Genomic DNA, 22043 nt, shown 5'->3' on the forward strand with positions numbered 1-22043 from the left:
GAACAACATCAGAGAAAGAAGAGCTTTTCTTTGAAATATTTAATGAGTAAAGTAGTAATCATGGACTCATTTGCTGGAAATATGTGATGAGATTTTTTTTTTTTGTGATTCGGGTTCGCTGTGCAATAAAAACCTGCGCTTATCAAGTCTACTACTGAAAGCTAGACTGCTTGAAACTTGAACTGTGGCACATGTCTAGCTTTTCTTTGCCTAGAATCCCTGGGCTCTTCATCAGGTTTATCTCGTGCCCAGTCCCTAGTCAGAGGACAGTCCTTTGCTCCTTTTTCAGTTTCAGGTAGTTGTAGGTTGCTTTGTAACAACAGCAAACACAGAGGACTTGGACAGGAGAGGGAGAAGGTTGCCCTGTTTACATCACACGATTAACTTGCACATACCTGTATGTGTGTTTTCAAAGCAATCCCCAAAATGCCCTTCTTCAAGGTCAGAAAAGATGGATCTGAGAGATACTGAGGTTTTTGCACACCAGCATTAAGCCGATGCGCTTTGCAAACAGCTGAACTGCTGTAATTCTGACCATAGAAGACTCAACCTCTCTGTGAGAACGTAGCGTGGACAGTCCTGTGAACATACAGTATCGTGTACAAGTTGTCACGTGGAGGTTTAAGTGAAGTCTACAGGAAGTTACCTGTACTACAGATGTTCACAGACATACAAGTACAACCCTACCAGCTCTGCTGCCATTTTACTCAATTTCTTACAAATGCCTCAGGAAATAGTTGGCATGTTACTGCTAGTTAGTCCATTTCTTTGTAAAGGAAGGCTGAAAACAATTCAATACAGGCAAAAATGTTGAACCAGATCCCAAAATCCAGGCAGTCCCAAGCCCCCAAAGCCTGTCAGGTGGCAGTGTAAGTGGAACCCTTCACCCTCCCTCTTCTTGGCGCAGAAAAGACAAGCGGAAGGCTGTTTGATAGGAATGATCCTTATTCAGTACTGGTGTTGAAAGGCTTCAGTTTTTCTGACCTGCACACTAACCAAGGACAAGATAGATCATGACTGAGAGCACAAGCCTTGCAGATGTTTGTGCCGGTTTTGGCTGGAATAGAGGTAATTTTATTCACAGTAGCTAGTATGGGGCTATGTTTTGGATTTGTGCTTAGTTGCTGGCTGGGGTTAAACCACGATAATGTTTTACAGGGGGTGGAAACATACTAAAACCATTTAACTTCTTCCATTTTGGTGAATGTTTTATTTCTTGTTGTTTTCTTACAACCATTATGCTCAAATATAAAAATTCCTGGCCAAAGTCAAAGTTAGTTTTAAATGTTTAAAAGTGATCTCATCTGCACCGATACATGCTAAACATCGCTAAATTCAGTTTCTGAAACCAAACTAGTAAGACTCCCCTACAGGTTGCTTTGCCTGACATACAGAAAAATCCTCTTTTCCAACTCATGCAAACATACCTCAGTTTGGCAGAGAATAGTTACAGCTCAGTGTTTCCACACTTAGTTTTCATTAACTTTAAGTAACTTTTTCCCATGGATCCTTAACAATTGGTTCATGCTAAGCTGCACCGTTGTGATCCTTTTCACCTGTACTGGGCATCCTCATGAATCACAGGAACACAGAAATAAGAATAAATGGAAAGATGTCATGAGGATAATATATTGGAAAGCTCCAGACACCTTTATTTCCAGAGCTCTGGAACAGATGCAGTGCATTGCAGATTGGCTATTATTAAGGCACGTGGTGAAAATAACAGTTTATCACCTTGGGCAATTCATCTCTCCGAGTTGAACATTCTGTGCCAGTAGTAGACGAAGGTTGGCGAGTTGCTGGCCCCTATCACTATTAGCAGCAGTAGGTACAGCATCATCATTACGGCAAAACGGTGGGTATAAATCCAGGAAGACTGACTAGGAGGCCTGAAAAAGGAAAAGTGTAGGTATTCTGTCAGAGACGCACTAACACCTTGGCAAAGAGTATCTTAGGTTTTGTTATTTTAAACGGTTAAGCTAATCTATTAAAAACAGAAAGTTGTTCCGCGATTACTGTAACTACCAAAGCTTGATTCCCCATCCCTTTTCCCTAAGTCTCTGTGCTGAGCCTGTGCTTTCTCCCCATGTTCACACCTTTCTCTGTGGTTTGGAGCCATAAGTGCCTGGCCTGTACGCACGTGTTGATTAGCTGGGTGAATGCTGCCACTTGGGTTAGATAAGTGCAGAGTTAAAACTGCCCTAGTTTTACTCTTTGTTTCCTGCCACAGATTACTAGAGCTCTCAAAGACAGTAAGTGCTTACAGGTCTGGTGAAAAAGCACATTTAGCTGAGCCTGGGAATGTGCAAGAGTGAGACAGAGGCAACGTGATGGTGTAAGCCTTATTTCCACAGGAAACTGGCTAAAACCAAATTCTGGCAGTTCAGTGTATCTTTCCTGCTTGTTTTCTGTTGTTTTTCAAATACGAGATGTGTTCATCTGGCTGTTATAGCATGCTCATAGCTCTAGATAGCTGAACTCTTACCTCCTGTGCTGTTTCTGTGAATATACTAGCAAGTATTTAACTCGTAAAAGCTGATTGTTTGTGACAACGAAGTATTTCTGCGGTACATCACCCCCTTCACTGTTTTTCACTCTTGCTCTTTTTCTGTCTATTTCTTCTGAATCTGAACGGGAAAAGAAAAGAAGAGGTCTTTGGGGAAACAGAAAAGCAAGAAAAGAGGCACAACTTCAAGTAACTGTAAAAAAGCAAACAACCAACACCTCACCCCACCCCCCCTACCCCTCCCCAAGAGTGGAAATAAGATAACCAAAGACCTAGTCTTGGTATTCCCCTGAATCCCTTAGCATCCAAGAATAGACTGAAAAGTTTGCTTGAGGCTATACCACTCCCAGTCATCCTTGGTATGGATGGCATTATGGCCCAGACCAGGATGATAAGGAGGCTGGTGTCCCACAGCAGTGCTTCAGGAGCTGCTAATATTAACAGGGAAAGAAAAACAACATCAACGGACTGACTGAGCCCTGCCAGAAGGAAGCAGTCAAAGAAGGACAATCCGAGCAGAGGCTTCCTAGACATCTAGTAAAGCTTGTTATTGATACATTTGTGATGCTTCTGTTCCACCCTCACAGGTGAAACAATCAGGCATTATGGATCACGACTTGATCATATTACTGAAACCAGAAAAAACAAATCATAGAATGGTTTGGGTTGGAACGACCTGTTCTGTCATGGGCAGGGACAGCTTCCATTACACCAGGTTGCTCAAAGGCCTATCCAACATGGCCTTGATGCCACCAAAATATTTTCTACCTCTGAAATAGACTATTTTGAGAGAAGCTTCACAGACAATTTGTTGAGGGGTCAATCAGAAAAGGAGACTGCCACCAGTTTCTACCGAAGGGTATCCACACTCCATACACTGCACTGCTTATACAATAGCATATATGTACAAATATGAGAAGTGCTAAGTAGAAGATGAACTGCCTGTAGTAATTATTATTGCAGTAGTCTCACCTTTCTTTTTCACCTGACACTTTACATCTGGGTGGTCAATGATCTCACAAACAGCTACACAGCTAAGGATAGAGCCCAATGCACTTCGCTGCCAACCAAGACCATGAGGGCTATAAAGGAGAGCCAGGCTCAGGTCACTGGTAAGATAGGTACCTTCACCAAACAAGGACGTCTGAAACAGAGAAATGTATCTTAAAATCCTGTAGAACAAACTATAAACAACATACAAGTGTTCTTTACTTTCAGACTGGCAGTTCTGTTTCTGAAGGTAAACTATGAAAGGCTTTTCTGACCTGTGTTGGTCCTGGTCCACACACTGTTTTTGTCCTGGCACAGCTTCCTTGGGGTGGGGCAGCTGCCCTCTCCCATCCCTCAAATTAGCTGCTTGGCACAGCCTTTGGTGTGGACAGATTCATGCCTTCCCGGATTTGGATTTAGTTTGCCAGCCTAAGTATTTTATATCAACATGACTGCACTGCTGTTAGAGGCATTTCACTGATTTAAGACTGCCATCATTCAAATCCAACCTCCACAAACAAGGCAAGGCTTTACTTCCATTTAAATCCATGCTTTACTAGAAAAGAAGTACTTTCCAATTGTGAATTCCTTTCAAATGTAACTTTTAATAACTCTGAATCAGAGGATTTGCCACACTGGCTAAAATTATTAATCCAGAAAGTCCACTGTACCCGATAAGCTGTTACTCGTAAAGAACATGGAAAAACATAGTTCAAGTTGACTGGATGGTTAAGCTGCTGCTGTGTCAAAACTGCTTTACAGATGACACACAAAGCCAGGAGTTCCACCTGTTTTTCCATTGAAATTGGAAGAGATGCAAGCCTACAGGATGTCTCTCTCTTAACCAGGCTATTTAAAGAAGGCTCCATTTGCAAGCAGCACCTAAAACTTAGTTGATCTAAGCTTGAGGCCAGGCAGAAAGAATCTCAGCAGGACGTCCACTATCTTCCTCCTCTGCGCACAGGTGCTTGTCAGACAGGCCAGTAGTTTCAGAGGCATTACACTTCCTTACAAAGAAGCAAAGGATAGCTGTAATTCGTCACACTGGAGAAAAGGGTTTCATGCCACTTCCAGTTTTTACCCTCAGGCTGCACTAGAAAATCCAACATAACCGTCCACAAAGGCCTACAAGTCAGAACAGCAGTATAAGATCATCGGCACATTTCATACCCCTACAGGAATTTGGGCCTATTTTTAAAAAGTGTCACTAGCTGCAAGTGAACAAGATGGTGCCAATACCAGGAGCCTCACCCTGTTCAAATGGCAGTGCAGGCCGTTGTGCAGTATGGAATGGAAGTTTTCGAGGCGACTCCCATGGAAGGCATAGATGAGGTCCCGCTCTCCCTTGGTCTCAGCAAACTTGGTATTCATCTGATCGCAATACACGATCTCAAAGAGGTAGTCCGGAGCAGGAACCGCAGCCCCAGACATCCCTGTGAGTTCTTGGATCTTCTCGTACTTAAAATCAGGAAGGAATATGTGTCAGTTTATGGGGTTAGATTAGCCACTGGAAATCCTGCTTACTGCCCCTTAGTCTCTCATATTGCTTTATGTATTTTGATTATGCTTTCTGCATTAGAAATCAACACTGTCACAATTCAGAAGGAGTAAATGGACAGTAAAAATTCTCAGTTTCTTGCTATCAAAGCTAAATCCTAATTCTTTCTGGAAAAATACCACCCCTGAACTGTGATAATGAATTAATTGATGATGTAAGGACAATACCACAATTCTACTTTGGCCACTAAGACAATATATCCATCAGCTGATCTTAGAAGAGATAAAAAAGTGAAAACAGAAGTTGTTTTCATCTTGATACTAATCTCTACAACTATTTTGATCCCTATTACAGAAGTAGCTCAGTGGCTCTCAATCTTTCCATTTTTGGGGTGGTATGCAAAAGTACAAAGTTGTCTTTCTTGGTGAGAAGCACATCCTAGCTCCACAACACCCAGGTTGCACTATTGTGGTCCAGAACATGCAAGTACATGCTATATTAATGGAGGTAACCAATTACAGGGGCTGCCCATCATCAACTACTGGCAGTGATAACTATTTCTTCCTGCCAGTGTTCCTGAAAATTTTATTTAAAACCCAAAACAAACAACCCTCTCTATATACAGGGAAAAAAAGCATTCACGTTGAACTGTCAAGCTCTTACGATAACCAGCTAACTTCTTGCAGGAGAAAATACTCTCTGAAGTGCAAGTTTGACTTAAAAGTCAAACTCTAATCAAGATTTTCAGAATTCAAAGCTCACCTCCTGTTTCTTAGTACTATGTATCATGAAGACCTTAGATGATAAAATCCAACTAAACAAATCCCAGGTCCTCTTCTCTGTGTTTGGAACAGACTCCAGAAGTTCTTTCAGGCTTGGCAGAGCATTGGTATCTGCAAGCTAACAAGACAGGCATTTAGTACAAGGTCCTTCTTTTCATTATGATTAAACAGAGACCTCTAGTGAAAACAAAACAATATTTCACCCTGAGAGGTTGTAAACTGAAAATCAGTTTCTGTTCTAAAATATAAATGTTTGTAACTGGTTTGCAGGAAAGTTTGTCACTTGTTCTAAAAGTAAATGCCAGACCGCTTATAAAATAGTTCTATTTACCAATAATATCTGTAAGGTACATAGAAGAATAATCAAATCTCTGAAGGAAAACAGGCCACCACAGTGCAGTATCTGCAGTGGAATAGACACAGAGGCCGTGTAAAGTACAAACCCTTCAAAATTTGAGTTTCACATCAGGCAGGCATTTCCAACGCTTCACATCCCCAACGCGGGATCTGTAAGTTTCTGAGCAGGGGTTTGTCAGGTCTGAATCCCACATGTACTTTAAAACCCGGGTTCGCGGACTGGATATACAACCCGCCCTGCTTTACTGGCCGCGCCGAGGGGCCGCTGCCCTCCCCTCAGCGGGCGGCCTCGCCTGCCGACCCCGCGGCGCGGCCCGGGCGCGCTGGGCCTGCGCTCGCCCCGCTCACTAGCCCTCTCGCCAGGCTGCTGTGGCACGCCGGAGCCAGAGCGGCGTGTTCCCGGTTCGGCTGTGCGCGCCGGGCCGGGGCAGCGGCACTCACCAGCCCCTCGAAGTCCTTGCTGTCGGCGCCCGCGTAGCGGCCCGGGAAGGGCCTGAGCGCCGAGTCGCGCTTGTAGCTCTGCAGCGCGGCGGCGAAGAGGCTGCACCGCAGGTCGGCGGCCAGCGGGTCCCTCCCCGCCGTCTCCCTAAGGCGGGCGGCCGCCTCGCCGGGGCCGGGCGATGGCATGCCCGGCGGGGCCTGCCGAGCGGCGGCCGCTCTGAGAAGGCGAGAGCTGCCGCCCGGGCAGCGTCGTCCCTTCCGCCTCGCCGGCGGGGCCGCGGCCTGGCCCCGCCGCTCCGCCCCGCCGCCGGGCGGCCGCCTCCGCCCGCCCCGCGCCGTTCTGCTCCGCCGCGCTCCTGCCCGGCACGGCGGGGCCGAGCGGCGGTGCCCGGTCCTCGGGGACGTGGGAGGCTGGGGGAGAATGGCGCCTTCTCCTCGGGTGGAAACCGGGAGGGGGGTACAGTGGGGAAATGGCGCCTTGCCCTCAGGTAGAGACCTGGAGAGGGGTACAGGGGGGAAGTGGTGCCTTCCCCCTCAGGTGGAGACCTGGAGATTAGGGGTCCAGGGGAGGGAAATGGCGCCTTCCCCTCAGGTGGAGACCTGGAGAGGGGTACAGGGGGGAAATGGTGCCTTCCCCCTCAGGTGGAGACCTGGAGATTAGGGGTCCAGGGGAGGGAAATGGCGCCTTCCCCTCAGGTGGAGACCTGGAGAGGGGTACAGGGGGGAAATGGTGCCTTCCCCCTCAGGTGCAGACCTGGAGATTAGGGGTCCAGGGGAGGGAAATGGCGCCATCCCCTCAGCAGGAGAACAGGAACCATGAGGCAGGGAGAACATGGAAGGGGAGCCCAGCTCTTCGTGCCCACAACGTATGTGACCCCGAGGCAGGGGACAGCGGCGCCGAGGACGGTGGCAATGTGCTGGAATGTGAGTTGCCCTGTGGTCCTGTTAGACGGCTTGTGCCCCCTCAGCTGCTGGGGCATGGCAGATGCAAACTCATGGCTTGGTCATTGCATTCATGTGAAACAGCAATGCTGATTAGCCAAAACAGTCATTCAGGGCACCTACTTTTTGTGTAAAATCTGGTTTTGTGTAGCTCTGACTATAACAGACTTACGCGATAGCAAGTCAAAAGCATGTAGGTGTCGTTACTCTTTAGCGGTTCCCTTTATCATCCAAGCTGGTAGCCTTGAAGAATGCATCCAGGTTTGTTTCAGTCATCTCTCACAGGCTGGTGTTGCAGAACTAAGGGAGAGTTTACTTTTTAGTTGAGCCTCTTACCAGTGGTTTCACCATGTTGCATTCACTATGTTGCCTGAGAATGAGCTCAGTCTTCATCTCTGCAATACTGGCACAGCATTAGTGCTCTGAAGCCTCTCTCAAGTTCCAAGATGTGTTAGATGTCACCATTGGCAGGGTGGAGGTCTCTTCAACTCAAGCTCTCTTGGTCTCCTGAGTGCAAGTTACTTAGACTGATCAGTTTTGGAAATGTATAGCCATACTAGATGTCTTCTAACACCTTTCTTGGTTTCTTCGTTTGGGGGGATATTGCATGTATCCATGGAGTAACTGATGCGGGTGCCGCACATGTAGACTGTTGCAGATGGTCAGAAAAATGTTAAGGTCACTTGTGGATACCTGTTACTGGGCTCTTATCTCGCAACTGGATGTCTAGATGCTGCTGGGGATGCAATCTGCAGCATTACTTAAGCAAACAGGAGCACTAGCCTTATTAAATACTAAGAGCAAACTGGTACCAAAGCAAACAAAATGTGAACTTCATTCCCAAGTGCAGAGTTCATATTCGTATTCACCCACTTGAATGGCTTGGGAGTATGAAGAGGTTTTTTAATTCTGGATAGAACCAGATAGATCCCAGGCTGTGCAGTTACATGAAATTGAAAATGATTTCACAATGACGTTCATAAATCAAATTGAGTTGTAGGTTTGTTTCCTTGCTGTTTTATCAGAAAAGCATCTTTCAATAACAGCTGCATGAACAAGCCTGCAATATGAAGCCATCAATTCTAGCACTTGCTTGGGTCTGACAGATTTAATGGCAACATGTAGACAAAACTATTTTGAAGGTACCTTTGGTTTATGTAACCCAATTTACTAGGTACCTATACATGTTTTTATCTTTAAAATGTAATCCAGCCTGGGAGGTCCTTTTTGACATATTGGTAGTGTTTTATTATTGTGCAGGTTTTGGATGAAACCTTGAAATCTAGATTTGTCAGTTCTTTGTGGAACTTCGCATACTGATAGATTTGTCTGAGTGTCACAACCAGCACGTTCCAATTCCCCACTGTGTTTTGTGCTGTTGGCTTTCTTAGACCAGGTAAGAGCCATGCTGCATGTGGTCCAGAGGGTCTCCTGCATGCCAGCAGCATAGATGGGTGACTTTTAAGAAGAGGTCTAACATCACACAAAGCTTTTTCTCAGGAGTTATGGAAATTACCCAGACTTGAAATGCAGCCGGAGAGATTCCTTTCCATATTTCTGTATCCTTGAGAGGATGTATTTTACTTTATCTGATGTGGTGCCTTGTTCAGCTGTAAATATCTGATATCTCTGACAGGCTGTTAGCAACATCATTCAGTGATTCAGCTCAGGACATGTTTATTATCTTGCATTATATTAAATTGTTCTGTGCGATCCCTTTGAAAATCAGTCCTTGGCTAATTGGCTGATTTCATTCACTAATAAATCATTAGATGTAATAATTTTTGGCATCTGTTAAAGAACAATATTAGAAAATGGTAGAGATATCTCTTTCAATGCATTTGGGTGGAATTTTACATTGCTATGTTGAGCTTCTGAATTGCTCTAATTTCAGTGCCCTCATTTAAAGTACCACTTACTGTGGTAAAGAGAGGAAGAGTATTACCTCTGATGTCCCTGGGACGGGCAAAGACAATTTGTGTAGCAAAAGGTGTGTTGGTCTCCTGTTCAGGACTGTTAGGTAACAGGCAGCATGCTGTATCGTTTCTCTCACAGCATGCCTGGTGCTGTGATTTTGTGGCAGAGTATGGGCAGGACGTGTACGGCACTGCCAGCTGCGGGCTCCGCTGTGGGGAGTGGGGCTTCCTGGCATGTGATTTACGGAGTGGGGACAGGCAATACTCTCTGAGGAGAAGCTAAAAGAGAAAGACAGCATGGTGAAATGTGACAGGAGAGCTGGAGGGAAACGGGTTTCCTTGGAACCATGTCAGTCCTGGAGATGCTGGGCTCACTGTGCTGCCACTTTTTATATTACTGTAGGAGAGTCTGTCTCTCCAAGTGAAGTGAGGACCATTTGTGGACTTGTCCTGGCATAAAGAAATTAACCCAAAATAGGTCTAAAACATCGCTGGCATCATAATAGTTAATGGAGATTCTAAAAGCATTGATCCAAAAATGATGCCTACCGTTGGGATTTCAAATGGATGGTGCTCCCATTATGGCAAGCTCAGCTGCGTTAGGCAATGACAGATATTGATGAGCTAACAAGTTTGCTGTATCAGGGCTGACTGAGAGTGCTCTCTGGTCAAACTCATCTGACACTAGACTAAAGCCCTGTTTTACAAAGCGGCCCCTGAGCCAGAGATGAAGTACTGAGGGCTTTTGGTGACGGTTTTAAGGGAGCTGCACCTTTCTGTGCTGGCGATGCTGAACACCAACCCTCTGTAGACTCAGTCCTGCAAAATGTGTGAGGATAAGCCAGGATAAAGTCATCATTCATTTGGAGGGGAAGCACAATTCCCCCCTGGTGTTAGCTACAGCAGATAAGGTCTTCCAGCCTGTGCCTTGTGGAAGCCCCAAACCCAGAAGTTCTCATCTCATCCCTCTCCCTACAGCTCTAACAGGCACCATGTTGGCAAGGCTTTGGAGCCAGAAGAAATATGTAACAGCTGCTGTTTTAGCTTGTGCATTGCTGCTTTTTAATTAAGTGCTGTGAGTATGTGCCGTGGGCTGGAGGCTGAGATTCAAAAGCAGCTTTCCAGTCCTCTTAAAAATGACCCGATGAGCAGTCTTTGAACAATATGTTGTGCACCTCAGGGTCTCTTAACGACTGCATCCCACAGTGCCAAACTAGTTTGCACACTTTTGCACTCCTGCTTGGAGTGCTTCTACTCTGTGATACCTACAGGCAGGCAAGACTGGCTGGGGGCACTTAGAAAGAGCTCTCTTGTTTTTTTGAGAAGTGCCCTTCAAATGTATTTCTTTTTTCCAATTTTATTTTCCTAGATAGAAAAGCTGTCCTTGGTGGTTTGCTACGATTTGATACAAAGATGGTTTTGTAAAAGGTTCTGAAAGGGTCATTGCTGGTGGAGGAGTTTGAATAACGTAGCTATACGACTTCTTATGAAATTGAAGATCTGACTATTTAACATAGACTGTAATAAAAATAGTTTATGGTGTTAGTGAATGCATTTCAGCAAAGAAATGTGGCTTAAATGTCTTCATTTAATTCCAGTGTATTTAAAATTGATCTCATGGACCGGAAAAGAGATTTTTTTTCCCCCCTTAACTAGGGTCTGTGAAGGAAATTAATACAGGGAAGGGAAAATAGAAATACAATACTACACTCAGTGAAACAAATGCTTGTGACTGAGGGCTTCGTTACTTGCTAGCCCTACTGGAAAAGCCAGCTGTATAAGGTATGTTTTATTATAGAATTAACCTTGACCTAGGGTTCAAAGAGAAAGGTTAGTTTGAAATAAATCAGTAGTATGGTCAGGTCACTTCAAAGAGTCTAAAGCTGAGCTTGAAGATTACATGCTGTTTATGTGTATCCAGTTGGAATAGAACATATGGTAAAGATAATAGAAGTAAACTATTTATCTCTTCCTGCCACCCCCCCTTAGGATTTAACGCCTTTTTGTCCTTTGCGTATATATGCTGCAGGGGATGTTTTTGTCGTGAGATATTTATTGAAAACAGAAATGTGGAATAAAGCAACCTTCTTAAGTCAGGTGGCTAAAATAGTCTTGCCTTTAACATTTTTCCAATTGCTCAGATAAAAGTAAGAACTGCTCTGGAAATAAGTCATATGAATACGATGAATCATATTTCTCTGTCACTTGTCTCAGTGAATTCATATAGTCATAAGAAAATCAAAACAAAATGTGCTCAGCTCTGAATTGTTGGAGTTCTAATCCAAAAGCAGGAGCACATTTAATTGTTACATGCCAGTTACATGGATGTAAGAGCTTCCCAAATACCAAATAATTCATGCAACAACCCAGAAAAACGGGCACGAGTATCCGAGCTAGCATAGGGAGTGGGAAATGAGGTTGGTTAAGCAATTTACCCAGAGCCATTCATAGGCTGTAACAAAACTCAGATTAGTCCTCAAGGCTATGGTTGATTCCAACCCATTCTGGGGGAAAGGGCCAGAATCTCACCCCAGATTTCCTGAGTGCCAGTGCTGCTTTAACCACAGGACTGAGTCTTACCTTTTGGCCCATGTTGCCTTATTCTATTGCTCTTTGTGCAGCAAGGAAGGTATCAGGACTTGAAAAGTGGCATGTCCATCAGTCATTTGAGTCCATGTTCAGCTTTGTGCAGGTCACTATATAGGGGAAGTGAAGGAAGTTTTCACTTCCAAACATGTTGGAGGATACAAAGTGCTGTCAATTAATTCTTACTAGATTTCCCAGAGGTTTCTGATGGCTTGTGTCTATCTATGATCAAGCAGACAGAAAAGCCCTTTTCAATTATTCAAGTGGAATTCAGGAACAACTCCACTAAAGCAAGTGTGATGTGTTAGGCTGATGCTGGAGCTTTGCAGTGCTTACAGAGAAGTGGGAAGAGCAGGGCTGGTGGCATTGCTGGGAAGCAGAGGGGATCTTCTGCTGAAATTAAAACCAGCTGCTGAGCCGAGACATGGTCACTGTGTAATAACTTTGCTCCATACAGTTTTTTCCCCAATATGATACATGCAGTGCACAGATAGTAGCAAGTTTTAAGATTTAGGATTGCCTGATTTTTTTCCATTAATAGGGAAATCTGGTAATTATCCATTTTAAAGCAATTGCTGAACAATAGGAAGGAATATGCTTGTTAAAAGTAAACATGAAAGCAAGCTGGATCTATCTTAGGGTGCTGAGCCTTTGATAGATTTGCTCCTTACGGCAGTCTTTGATCTGCCACACTAGAAAATAAACTCAGTGGGAGACTGGATATGGGATGTAGAGCAGTTCACCTCTAGGTCACAAGCTTCAATCCAAGCCAGGTCAGGAGCAAGCCTCTGGGTCAGCTTTGGCTGGAGTTGGGGATGGCAGCACCTTGATGTCTGCGCTGCACCTGTGTGCTGAGCACAGGGAGAATGCGGGTCTGCAGGGCTGCCCAGCTGCTGTCACCCACCACCAAACCCCTGCAGCAAAGGAGGAACCTATTGCTTCTTCTCTTGTTCGCAAATGAGGGCTTTGCAACTTTTCCAAGGAGATAAATAATATGATCTGGTAGCTAGCTGGCCAGTATTGGCATACCCAGGGCAGCACAGGGGCTGCATCACAATGTGGCTTTTGGGAATGCTCTTGCTGGAGGAAGCTGAGTGCTCTGGGATGGGACACGTGCAGTTCGTGCCCAGCCCTGCACTGTAGTGCGTTCTCCGTCTTTCAGAAATGCAAGATGAGCTGTGCCTGCTACTTAGCAGGCAATCTAAACAAAAGGTCTTCCAGTAGTTGTATCAATCCTGTGGGAAGGGACCTGTGGATGTGCAACAATTGTCCTGGAGGCAGCAATGTCTCCTGGTAAAGTGCTGTTCTGACTGCTTCATTGGCCAGAGACAGGTAGCTCCATACATCGCTCTTTAGTATCGTCACACTATGGCATGAGGTGGCAGCGTTATGGGCCAGATTTCCTCATCCCATAAAAATGGCTTGTGGTATACAGTGACACAAAGGTGCTTTTGAAGCTTGCCTAACTTGCCCCTCCAGCCTACTCTTGGCAACATGGGGACAACTCTAAATGCTGTTCCTTCACCTGCTCCTGCTTGCAACCGAGGCAAAGAGACGTGGCAAGGACTTGTCTATGCCCAGGAGACCCTGCGTGCTGCAGGTGCCCATATGGGAAACACAGCTTTGCAGCTCCAGGGCTGGGGGTTGGAAAGGGGGCTTACGGCCACCCTGCCTGTCCTCTAAGTGTGATGCTGCCCAGCGCCCCAAACAGGGGGTGTTGCAGACCACCCCAGGGTATTTTTATCCAAGTATTGTTTTTCAATGACCCTGACACAAATCAGAAAGAGCTGTTATCTCAGAAATATTTGAGGCCCTGTGTGTCCCCTACTTCAGAGGCCTGATTCCAAAGGAAAGTACAGCTTTGTTTTGGAAGTGGCTGAATGCAAGTGACTCCGGTTAGGAGACATAGCTCATATAACGGGTCGCAAATAAACTGAGCTCACAGCAAGCACTTACAGTGGACTATCATAAGGTTTTCTGGCTATGAAATCTGAATTTCTGGATACGAACCTCGATCTGAGCTGAGAAGGAACATGAGAGAAACAGAAATTAAACATGAGAACTGAAAAACTTGTGGTTTCTCACTACTGGGGAAGTCACTTGAGTTTCTTTCTGACGGTTCCCAAAAGAGCAGAAATGGGGGTTTTATTGCACTTCAGCTGTGTCAGCTCTGGGGAGCTGGTTCTGCTTTATCTCATACAAGAGATATCTGCCAAGATTATCTTTGTGGGGTGTTTTGCAGGAAGGGAAACAGAAGTGAGAAAGGTCTGGAATCTCACGTAGCTCTGGCTGAACTCATGTTATTTAAAATAACTGGTTATCTGAAGTTCGGCCAAACCTTGCTCTGCACGAGACTCTCAACACCAGACTAGAGCTGTAGGGAGAAATCACAAGACCCAGGCTGTCTGCTAGGGGACCGCACACCTAAGAAATGGGGGCTTGAGCCCAGAAGGGCAGTCTGGACTGCCTCCATTCGGAGCTGAAGGTCTCAGTGCAGTCAGTGGTGGGACATGTGCTCGTCTGCCGGCCAGTCAGCACAGGGAGCACCATCATCTGGAGGTGCCAGCCTGCGCTGGGCAGTGGGCTGGCACAGTGGGCAGATGGGCTGAAGCTCCCAGTCCTCCCCTCTGCACCTCCCACCTGAATGTGCCCAGAGCCCCTTCAGGGACAGAGTGGGATTTGGAGATGGAGCCAGTCACACACCGCTACCTAGAAATGACTGCGCTCTAACTTGGGGAACATTAAGGCTCTGCCCATAGCATTTTTGCAGTCAGTTTTTCCTTCCCTTTTAAACCACCTGTCATCTTCTTTTATACATTTTTTCATGATTCAAACCAGGGTATGACAGATGTGTATTGCAGGAAGGCTACGACACCTTTTGCTTTAGAGGTGAGGGCAGGCAATGAGCTGTGAGATTGGCGGCAATGTGCCCAGCAGGAGGTCAGGGAACCGCTGCACAGACACAATTTCACTTGGCACAACCTGTGCAAGAGGCAACTCAGTGCCACCAGCTCCTGGGGGCAGCGGGGTCCTGGGGGCCTTGTCAGGAAGTGGCAGAGGAGGGGAACTGGAGATCAGAATGTGAATGACTCAAAAAAAGTCTGAAAGAAAGATTCATGAACTGGTGATGATGGATGAGCCTTCTTGCTTCTCAGGACTGTGTGCTCTGTGTATCGAATGGGGTGTGCAATTTCAGCACCGCATGAACAGTATGTAGGGAGCTGCCTGAGGAATCCCACTTCTGCTGAGCTCCAAAATAACCAGCCTGGGACCCAGAGAGGCCTGACCTAAGCTTCTGCGATGCTTGGCTCCATGGTGTTGGAGAGGATAAAGTAGCACTTAAAGGCAAGTTTTGCTTGGAGAGGTCCAGCCTTCCTCTGCGTCTGAGCATCCCATCTGCTGCGTTGCCCTTTTTTGCGCCGAAGGATGCCTCTGTGGAGTGAAAACAGCAAAAGGAGGGTTTGGCGTAAGCGGCATGTGTTGTGCCTGTTTTAGCTCTCCCTGTTCCAGGGAGCGGATCGTGCCCTGTGCTGGTTTCCAGTTGCCGGCTGATGGCAGCAGTGCATCTGCACAGAGGGACCAGGCGGCTGGGCCAGGCGGGCAGGGCTGGGGCAGGCAGCTCTGCCTGCTCACCTGCCTCTTCCCTTGGCTGCGCTGGCCGCATTGCCCCAGATATTGCAGCTTAGGGTTGTAAGGCAGCTTCCCACTGCCCTGCTGCAAACTGGCCGTTGCCTGCCATCAAGTCAGTCATACACTGGAGTGTTACTGGAGAGTGGCGTGGAAATAAGTCTGCTGCTTCAGAGGGGAAAAACTGCAAGAAACTTTCCTTGTCTGTGTGCCCACCTGCTGATTTGTCCTCTTCAAGCACAACAGAACTGATGACTTGCCTCTGAAAATAGATGCCAGGTGCTGAGTTGTTCCTTTTCTGAAGACAGGACTGATATCTCCTTGGGAGCTGGGAGGTGATGAGGCGATTCCCTCTCCCTCTGAGGGACCGTTGGGTTTGCCTGGCTGTAATCCTGCTTTTCCCTGGGATCTGTCAGTGCATGGCACTACATTTAAAGGAAAAGAATATTCCCCACTTGCTGCCTTGAACACAAACAATGATTTTAGGGGAAGAAAGGGGATGTACGCTATTGTTATGTTGTTCCCTACCTCAGCCTCACACTGAAATATATAAGCTCCCCTATGAATAATGCAGCTTCAGCCCCAAGCCTGTTTTGCACTTCACACTAACCGGGCCCATAAAACAACAGGATTGCTCCCGGCATACATTATGCCATATAGGACATCTCCCACCGAGCAAAGCTTTGTCTTCACTGCCACAAAGGCTGTTGGGATTTTTTTTCCCTGTCTCCAAGAGAGATAACGAGCATGAGAGCTCTCACTTTAAAATGTTAGTGGAAACAAGTCACCTGTGGTTTTTTTTTATCTGGTGCTAACTAGCTGCGGTCTGTACCGTATCTCCCACTTATGGCTGATCCCACGTAGTTTCCTTTTTATCTGACTGCCATGCCCTATAGCAGGAGAGCTATATGGCACTTAATCTATAGGAAAAATATGCTGTATTTAGCTGACAGGCAAAGACAAAATGAGCCAGGTCAGTAGCCTGCACCTTCACAACAACTGCATATGTGTGATTTAAAGAAGAAAGAAGATGCTGGGTGATTATGTAGGTTGAGTCTCTCTCTGAGCAGCTTTGCACTGGCATAATCAATGTCTGCAAGTGAGTATTAGATCTGATTTACATCCAACTGAGAGCAGCCAGGTATTGTCAAGTACTGGGAGACAGACTGATACATTAGGAGTCAGAATTGTTCTGTAACCCAAAATAGGAATTATTTCTTCTTCTTGACTAGGAATTAGGTACCTAAGATGTAGCAATGAGCAGGGGCAGCATGCTGTAACGGCTCGAGGCTCATACATATCTTATCGCATAAAGCGCATCTTTTCCCACGTCCTTGTAAAGTTCAGGAGAGATTTTTGTAGCATTTAAATGATGCTGCTGGTTCAGAACAGGACCCGTTTGGTGTTGGGTTCAGTTGCTCCCAGCCATGCTGTGTGAAGCTCTCCCCCTCCTCAAAGGAAAAGAAAAAAATAAGGCAAGAGGGGAAAAAAAATGTGTCCCACCCTCCCCTTCCCATGAAGATATCTTTACACTCACCCTAAACTACAAAGGTGAGGCTCTTGATAAATTTTGGATTCAAAGGAGCAATATGCCTTCCTGGACATCTGGTCTGTCATCAATAATGACATTAGGATCTGTCACATAGGAATTGCCATCTGTGATCCGGCCGGAGGCCTTTCAAAGGGAAGGAAATGGGAGGGTGGAGATCAAGGAATAGTTTGCTGCAGGGAAGAATGACTTGGGAGCCCTGGAGGTGCATGTGCCCTTCCTTCAACTCTGCAAATCACTCCATTTTTCCATGAGCTTGAGGACAAAGGTAGAAAATTGTTGGGTTTTGGAAAAATCTTGGGAAGCTTTTGCTGAAAGGAGGAGATGAAGCAGGGAAAGGTAAGATTGTCTGCAAGGTGGTTAAAAAAAAGGGCCATGCTGAGTGAGTGCAAAGGTTCATCCAGACCTGAACCCTCTCCCCAGAGGAAGATGATGGTGATGCTCAGAGAAGAGTAAATCAATAGAGAAGCTTGCAGAATGTTCCTGGTGTGCTCTGCAGCCTCCGTTGTGCTCAGGGACTGGTCCACGTTAGATGTGAGATATCTGAGTTGAAGGGAATCGACCAAGGTCTGAAGTCTTGTGCAAACCACTGCAGCACAGAAAGCAAGTTAGAAGTGCTGCCTGCGAAGGGCATATTGCCCCACTCCCAGACTGCACATATCAGACTTTGACTTCTGAAATGAAGCAAAGTTAAAGCTTGCCTTCCCCAGGCTGCCCTTGCAGCACGCTGCGTGCCAGCGAGTCTCCAGAGCCTTCTGCTCATGATTCCCATGCAAAAGTTGTGGTAGTGACTCCCAGGACAGTTGCAAGTGAAAACGAAAAGAACAGTCAGAGTCCTAAAATAGTTAGGAGAGGTTTTCCAGCTGCTTTCTTGCAACGTCTGGGTTACACCACCTGCCAACCCTCTCACAAACCAGTGCTGGTTGGAAAGATGGGCATCTCTGGAAACCCACCTGCTGCCATGGCTGCAAAAGCAATGATATTAAAACCTCCAGGGACCCATTGATGCTACTTTCCACACGTTTTGTTTTTCTCTTTATTAGCTAGGTATAAACTTTCTCCATAGAAACCTAAGATTAATTCAATCACCAGCCCATCAGCTATTTATTTAAAGAGATAAGTCCTCATCTTGTATTTTGGCCATCAATCCCCATTACTTTCCCTATATGGTTGATTGAATAGTCCATTGCCTGTACTAATAAGCACCCATTAGTTGTCCCACAGAGCTTTAGTTTTATTAGAAACAATTCATGTCAGTCTAGGCCAGATGAAATGCTTTTAGCTGGATTGTTTTGATTGCATTACTTGGAAGGTGGCATATGAGCGCCTGGCAGGTTAGAGAGATGCAGCATCTGGCAGAGATGCTTTTGCACGTACGTAGTGCAGGAGAAATGCAGATCACAATGTTGTGAGCAAGGTGAGGATTTGCTGCAAGGGCACATGGAGTGCATTTAAATCTGCAGAAATGGCTCTTTGGTTTTGCCCTGTTTGGGTCAATCTAGCAGGAATCTCCAAGGATTTGAAGATTTGAATGTTCCTGTCTAGCTTTGGGCTTTCAAACATCAGTGGATCTCAGGACTTGTCATTAGTGTTTCTCTTCCTTTTTCATTCCTCCTCTTCATTCCTGACACCACGAGCCCAGAAATTTCCCTTTTGCAGCATTTTGGGCTGCAGTAAGCTGTTTACAAGCAATTTGGCTTGCCACTCTGCAAAAAAGAAATGTGGAAGGCAGGAATTGCTGCGAATTGCTATTCAGCTGCTCTTCATCACGCCAGCTCTGGCTTCCATCTACCCGACAGCCCCGCTAAAAGGATAATAATGCTTTAAAAATTAGAGTCAGCCGAACAACTACTTCATAAATTCATGGCCTTGCCCTGATCCTTTCCAGAAGTTTTGCTTTCAGATCAAGTCCATATCAGACCTTGGATTCCTTCCCTTTGGAAATGTTGCTGCTTTTCTACTTTCTGAGCGCTCACTGGGTCACCCAGCTATGCAAAGGGGGTTACCAATTATCTGTCATTAGCTCAACATAAACAAGCAGCATTTTGGGATAATCTTGTGAGCTCTTCTTCTGAGAACACAGGATAATCTCTCCGTGATGTTGTCTCATTGTGGGATTTTGTCCTTGATAGATAAACTGGTCCTGAAATCCTATTAAGAGCTATTCTGCCTCCCCTGAAAAGAGACAAACTCGCAGATGAAACAAACTCCTGGCGAACTCGGAAGAGACCCTTAGCTTTGTCTACCTGATGGGAAACAGCTCCGTTTTGCAGCAGCTGTTTCCTCTGAAAGCAAATGAAGATCTAACGCAGCCCCAGCTTTTATATGGGACTGATGGTCTTTCTCAGCTCATCAAACCCACCTTGAGCTACCAGCCAGCAACCACAGCAAATATACGGTGGGCTTGGTCAGGATGTGGCAGGAAGGCAGCACTTGGTGGAGAGGCTGGTTTGCGTGGGTGATACAGCATCTTTTCAATCAAAGACCTGTCCTGTCTGTGTCAAGGGATGAATTGCCCCATTGGGTTTTCCACATACCCCTTAAGTGTGGAGTGCTAGAGGAGCTGGGCAGGAGAGCTCCCATCATTGCCAGCCAAGGTGAGGTTCAGCTTTATTGTTCTGCTTCATAATTTGTGGAATCTCAGCAGAAAGTGTACCTGGCTGGCAGCTTCCAGAATTTCCAGCCTGATCCCCCAAAGAAGACAGCCTCTATGTATCCTTCTCCCAGGATAATCTGGCCCCAGTGTCTCACTTGATCTGTGTGAGAGGAGGGACAGAGCTCTCTAAAGCTTTCATGTTTCATAAAATAGAGATTTCCATCCTTGGAGATGCATAATGGCTTTGAAAATGTTAAAGCCACTGTAGGGCCTAATGTTTCAGGCCCTTTAAATGACCCTGGGAAGCTCTGCTTTGGCAAAGGGGCTCTAGAGGGAATATTTGCTGCTTATCGTGGCTGAGGAAATGTGAAAACCAGCAACCTTGCCCACGCTGAGCCCTCTACAGCTCATGACAGGAGTAGTTCTGTCCTGCCCCCCACTCTCTTTCCCTCCCAGGGCAGCCACCCCAGCCACATGCCCCAGCTCCCAGACAGGAGCACTGAAATCCTTAGCCTTGCCTCGTTGGGTACAGAGCAAGAGAGGGACCCAGGGGTGCCGTGGCAAACCCCCTGAAAAGCATCTCAGTGGCCAAGCTGGGAGGTGAATCTTGGTGGGAGTCAGAGGAGCCTGATGCAAAGCACATTTAACTGAGACCCTGTGGAGATGCTGAGCGCAGCTAGGACGAGACTGCTTGGTGCTTGTCACGTGCCTGGGTGCAGCAGCATCGGCCCTCAAAAATTGCATGTGTAAATGTTGTCACCTTTGTTTGACAACTTTGTGAGGAAAAACAGTCGCTGCATTGATGGCTGCTTGGTGGCCTTCTTGCTCTTGAGTTGTTAATCCATTGCCTTTTCTTTCTCACAGCAAATTGCGGTAACACAGCGCTGCTGATTTCCCATGAATAAATAAAATCAATAACAAACATCCCTAACTCAGATAAAAACCACCTCTGTCTTTAAAGAGACCCAGGTCTTCCTATGCCTGGGATTAAAGAGGAGCCTTGCAGAGAGGAAGCTTAATAATACACGGTGGAGGTCAGGCTCCAGGGAACCAGAAAAGGTTATTAGGATCCACATTTCCTTGAAGAGCAGTTTTGTATCCTGCCTAAGTTGGAGTTTATTATTTATAACAATATTTTGCATTACTACACCTCAGACATGAAAGCCTTGGAGCCCTTTGCGTGGTGGCAGTGTGGGTTTTCTCGTGTGGTTTGTTCTTTAATTGTGGGGGGCTTGTTTTAGTCTTTCTGTGACTCTCTTTAAGTGGTACAACAAATAAACAGAGAATGTATTTTTCAGTACCAGATCTGAAAATGGCAATGCATTGGCTGGTTTCCTGTAGAGGTTCATGCCTCGTGGCTGACATGTAGATTTTTAAGATGCAAGGAAATATTGTCTAGCAGCAGCCTCCTAGACACCACTGCAGTAAATACAAACCCTATCCTTTTAGAAATCCCTGCTTACTCTTCAAATTTAGGGGTTTATGTCATTAAGGAAGTTGCGACAATAAAAGAAAAAAATCCATCAGTCATGAGGGGGGTTTGAAAATGTTTTTTAAAAAGAAGGAAGATTTGATAAAAAATATTGAGTGAGGTGTAAAAATGAAATTTCTTATTTTAGAAATCTGACAACTCCAGCAAAGTCAAATTGCTTCTCAAGGGATGTCTATGGGAAGAGGGAGCCTACGCAAGTCTGGAATTCATAAAAAAGGAAGGAAAGTTTTCTATGTTGTCTTAGATATTTGATTTTTTATTTACTCAGAGCTGTTCAGCCATGAAGGACTCCAGTCCCTGCTGCGCATCTGTAGGGTTTGTTGTACATGGGCTTCAGTGTTTCCCTGTAGCTGTTTTCATGTCTGAAAATAGTGACGGTGATCTAAATCTCTCGGGTCCTTTTCCTTCTCGACATTCTGCTTTTGGCCTCCTCCAGGTGTTGGGAGGCAGGGAGGTGCATCCCCCGTAAGTCAGGAAGCACATCTGCTCTTTGAGATGTGCAAGAAGGGATCTTCAGGTTTCTCCAGTTTTTTGGGGAAAAGTATGAATACTTTTTGGGGGACAGTATGAATATAGGAGATGTATTCATGTATCTCATTCCATAAGACCCATTCACTTCCAGTGCCATGTTGCCATGTCCCACCAGTTCTACACTGCCCAACCTTTTTGCGAGCCCATCAGTAATTTCTCTTGGTGCAAACTGTAGATTAATTTTGGTGGAGCTGCAGCAGGGTCTGGGTCTGTCACATCTGTCACCAGCA

At 45.9% G+C, this 22043-nt stretch overlaps 1 protein-coding gene across 1 annotated transcript; it reads right to left on the reverse strand.

Annotated features, from left to right (window-relative positions):
- Window positions 1-1181: 1181 nt before the first annotated feature.
- PARP16 (poly(ADP-ribose) polymerase family member 16) lies at window positions 1182-6872 on the reverse strand. Its single transcript, XM_055790465.1, has 6 exons — window positions 6575-6872; window positions 5757-5894; window positions 4748-4954; window positions 3479-3650; window positions 2486-2627; window positions 1182-1889 (listed from the first exon to the last, which is right to left on the reverse strand). The coding sequence occupies exons 1-6, from the start codon at window positions 6758-6760 to the stop codon at window positions 1745-1747; spliced, it is 990 nt and encodes a 329-aa protein (XP_055646440.1). The 5' UTR covers window positions 6761-6872; the 3' UTR covers window positions 1182-1744.
- Window positions 6873-22043: the final 15171 nt, after the last annotated feature.

The sequence above is a fragment of the Falco peregrinus genome, chromosome 1 (genome assembly GCF_023634155.1).
Source record: "Falco peregrinus isolate bFalPer1 chromosome 1, bFalPer1.pri, whole genome shotgun sequence".
NCBI classification, from domain to species: domain Eukaryota; kingdom Metazoa; phylum Chordata; class Aves; order Falconiformes; family Falconidae; genus Falco; species Falco peregrinus.

Bases quoted from the DNA above. Each gene is read 5' to 3' on its own strand.
- PARP16 (XM_055790465.1), bottom strand. From the start codon at position 6,760: ATGCCATCGCCCGGCCCCGGCGAGGCGGCCGCCCGCCTTAGGGAGACG. The intron at 5,895-6,574 runs GTGAGTGCCGCT...CTGTCTTGTTAG, and splicing joins GCAAGGACTTCGAGGGGCTG to CTTGCAGATACCAATGCTCT. The intron at 3,651-4,747 runs GTGAGGCTCCTG...TCTCTGTTTCAG, and splicing joins TGCACTGCCATTTGAACAGG to ACGTCCTTGTTTGGTGAAGG.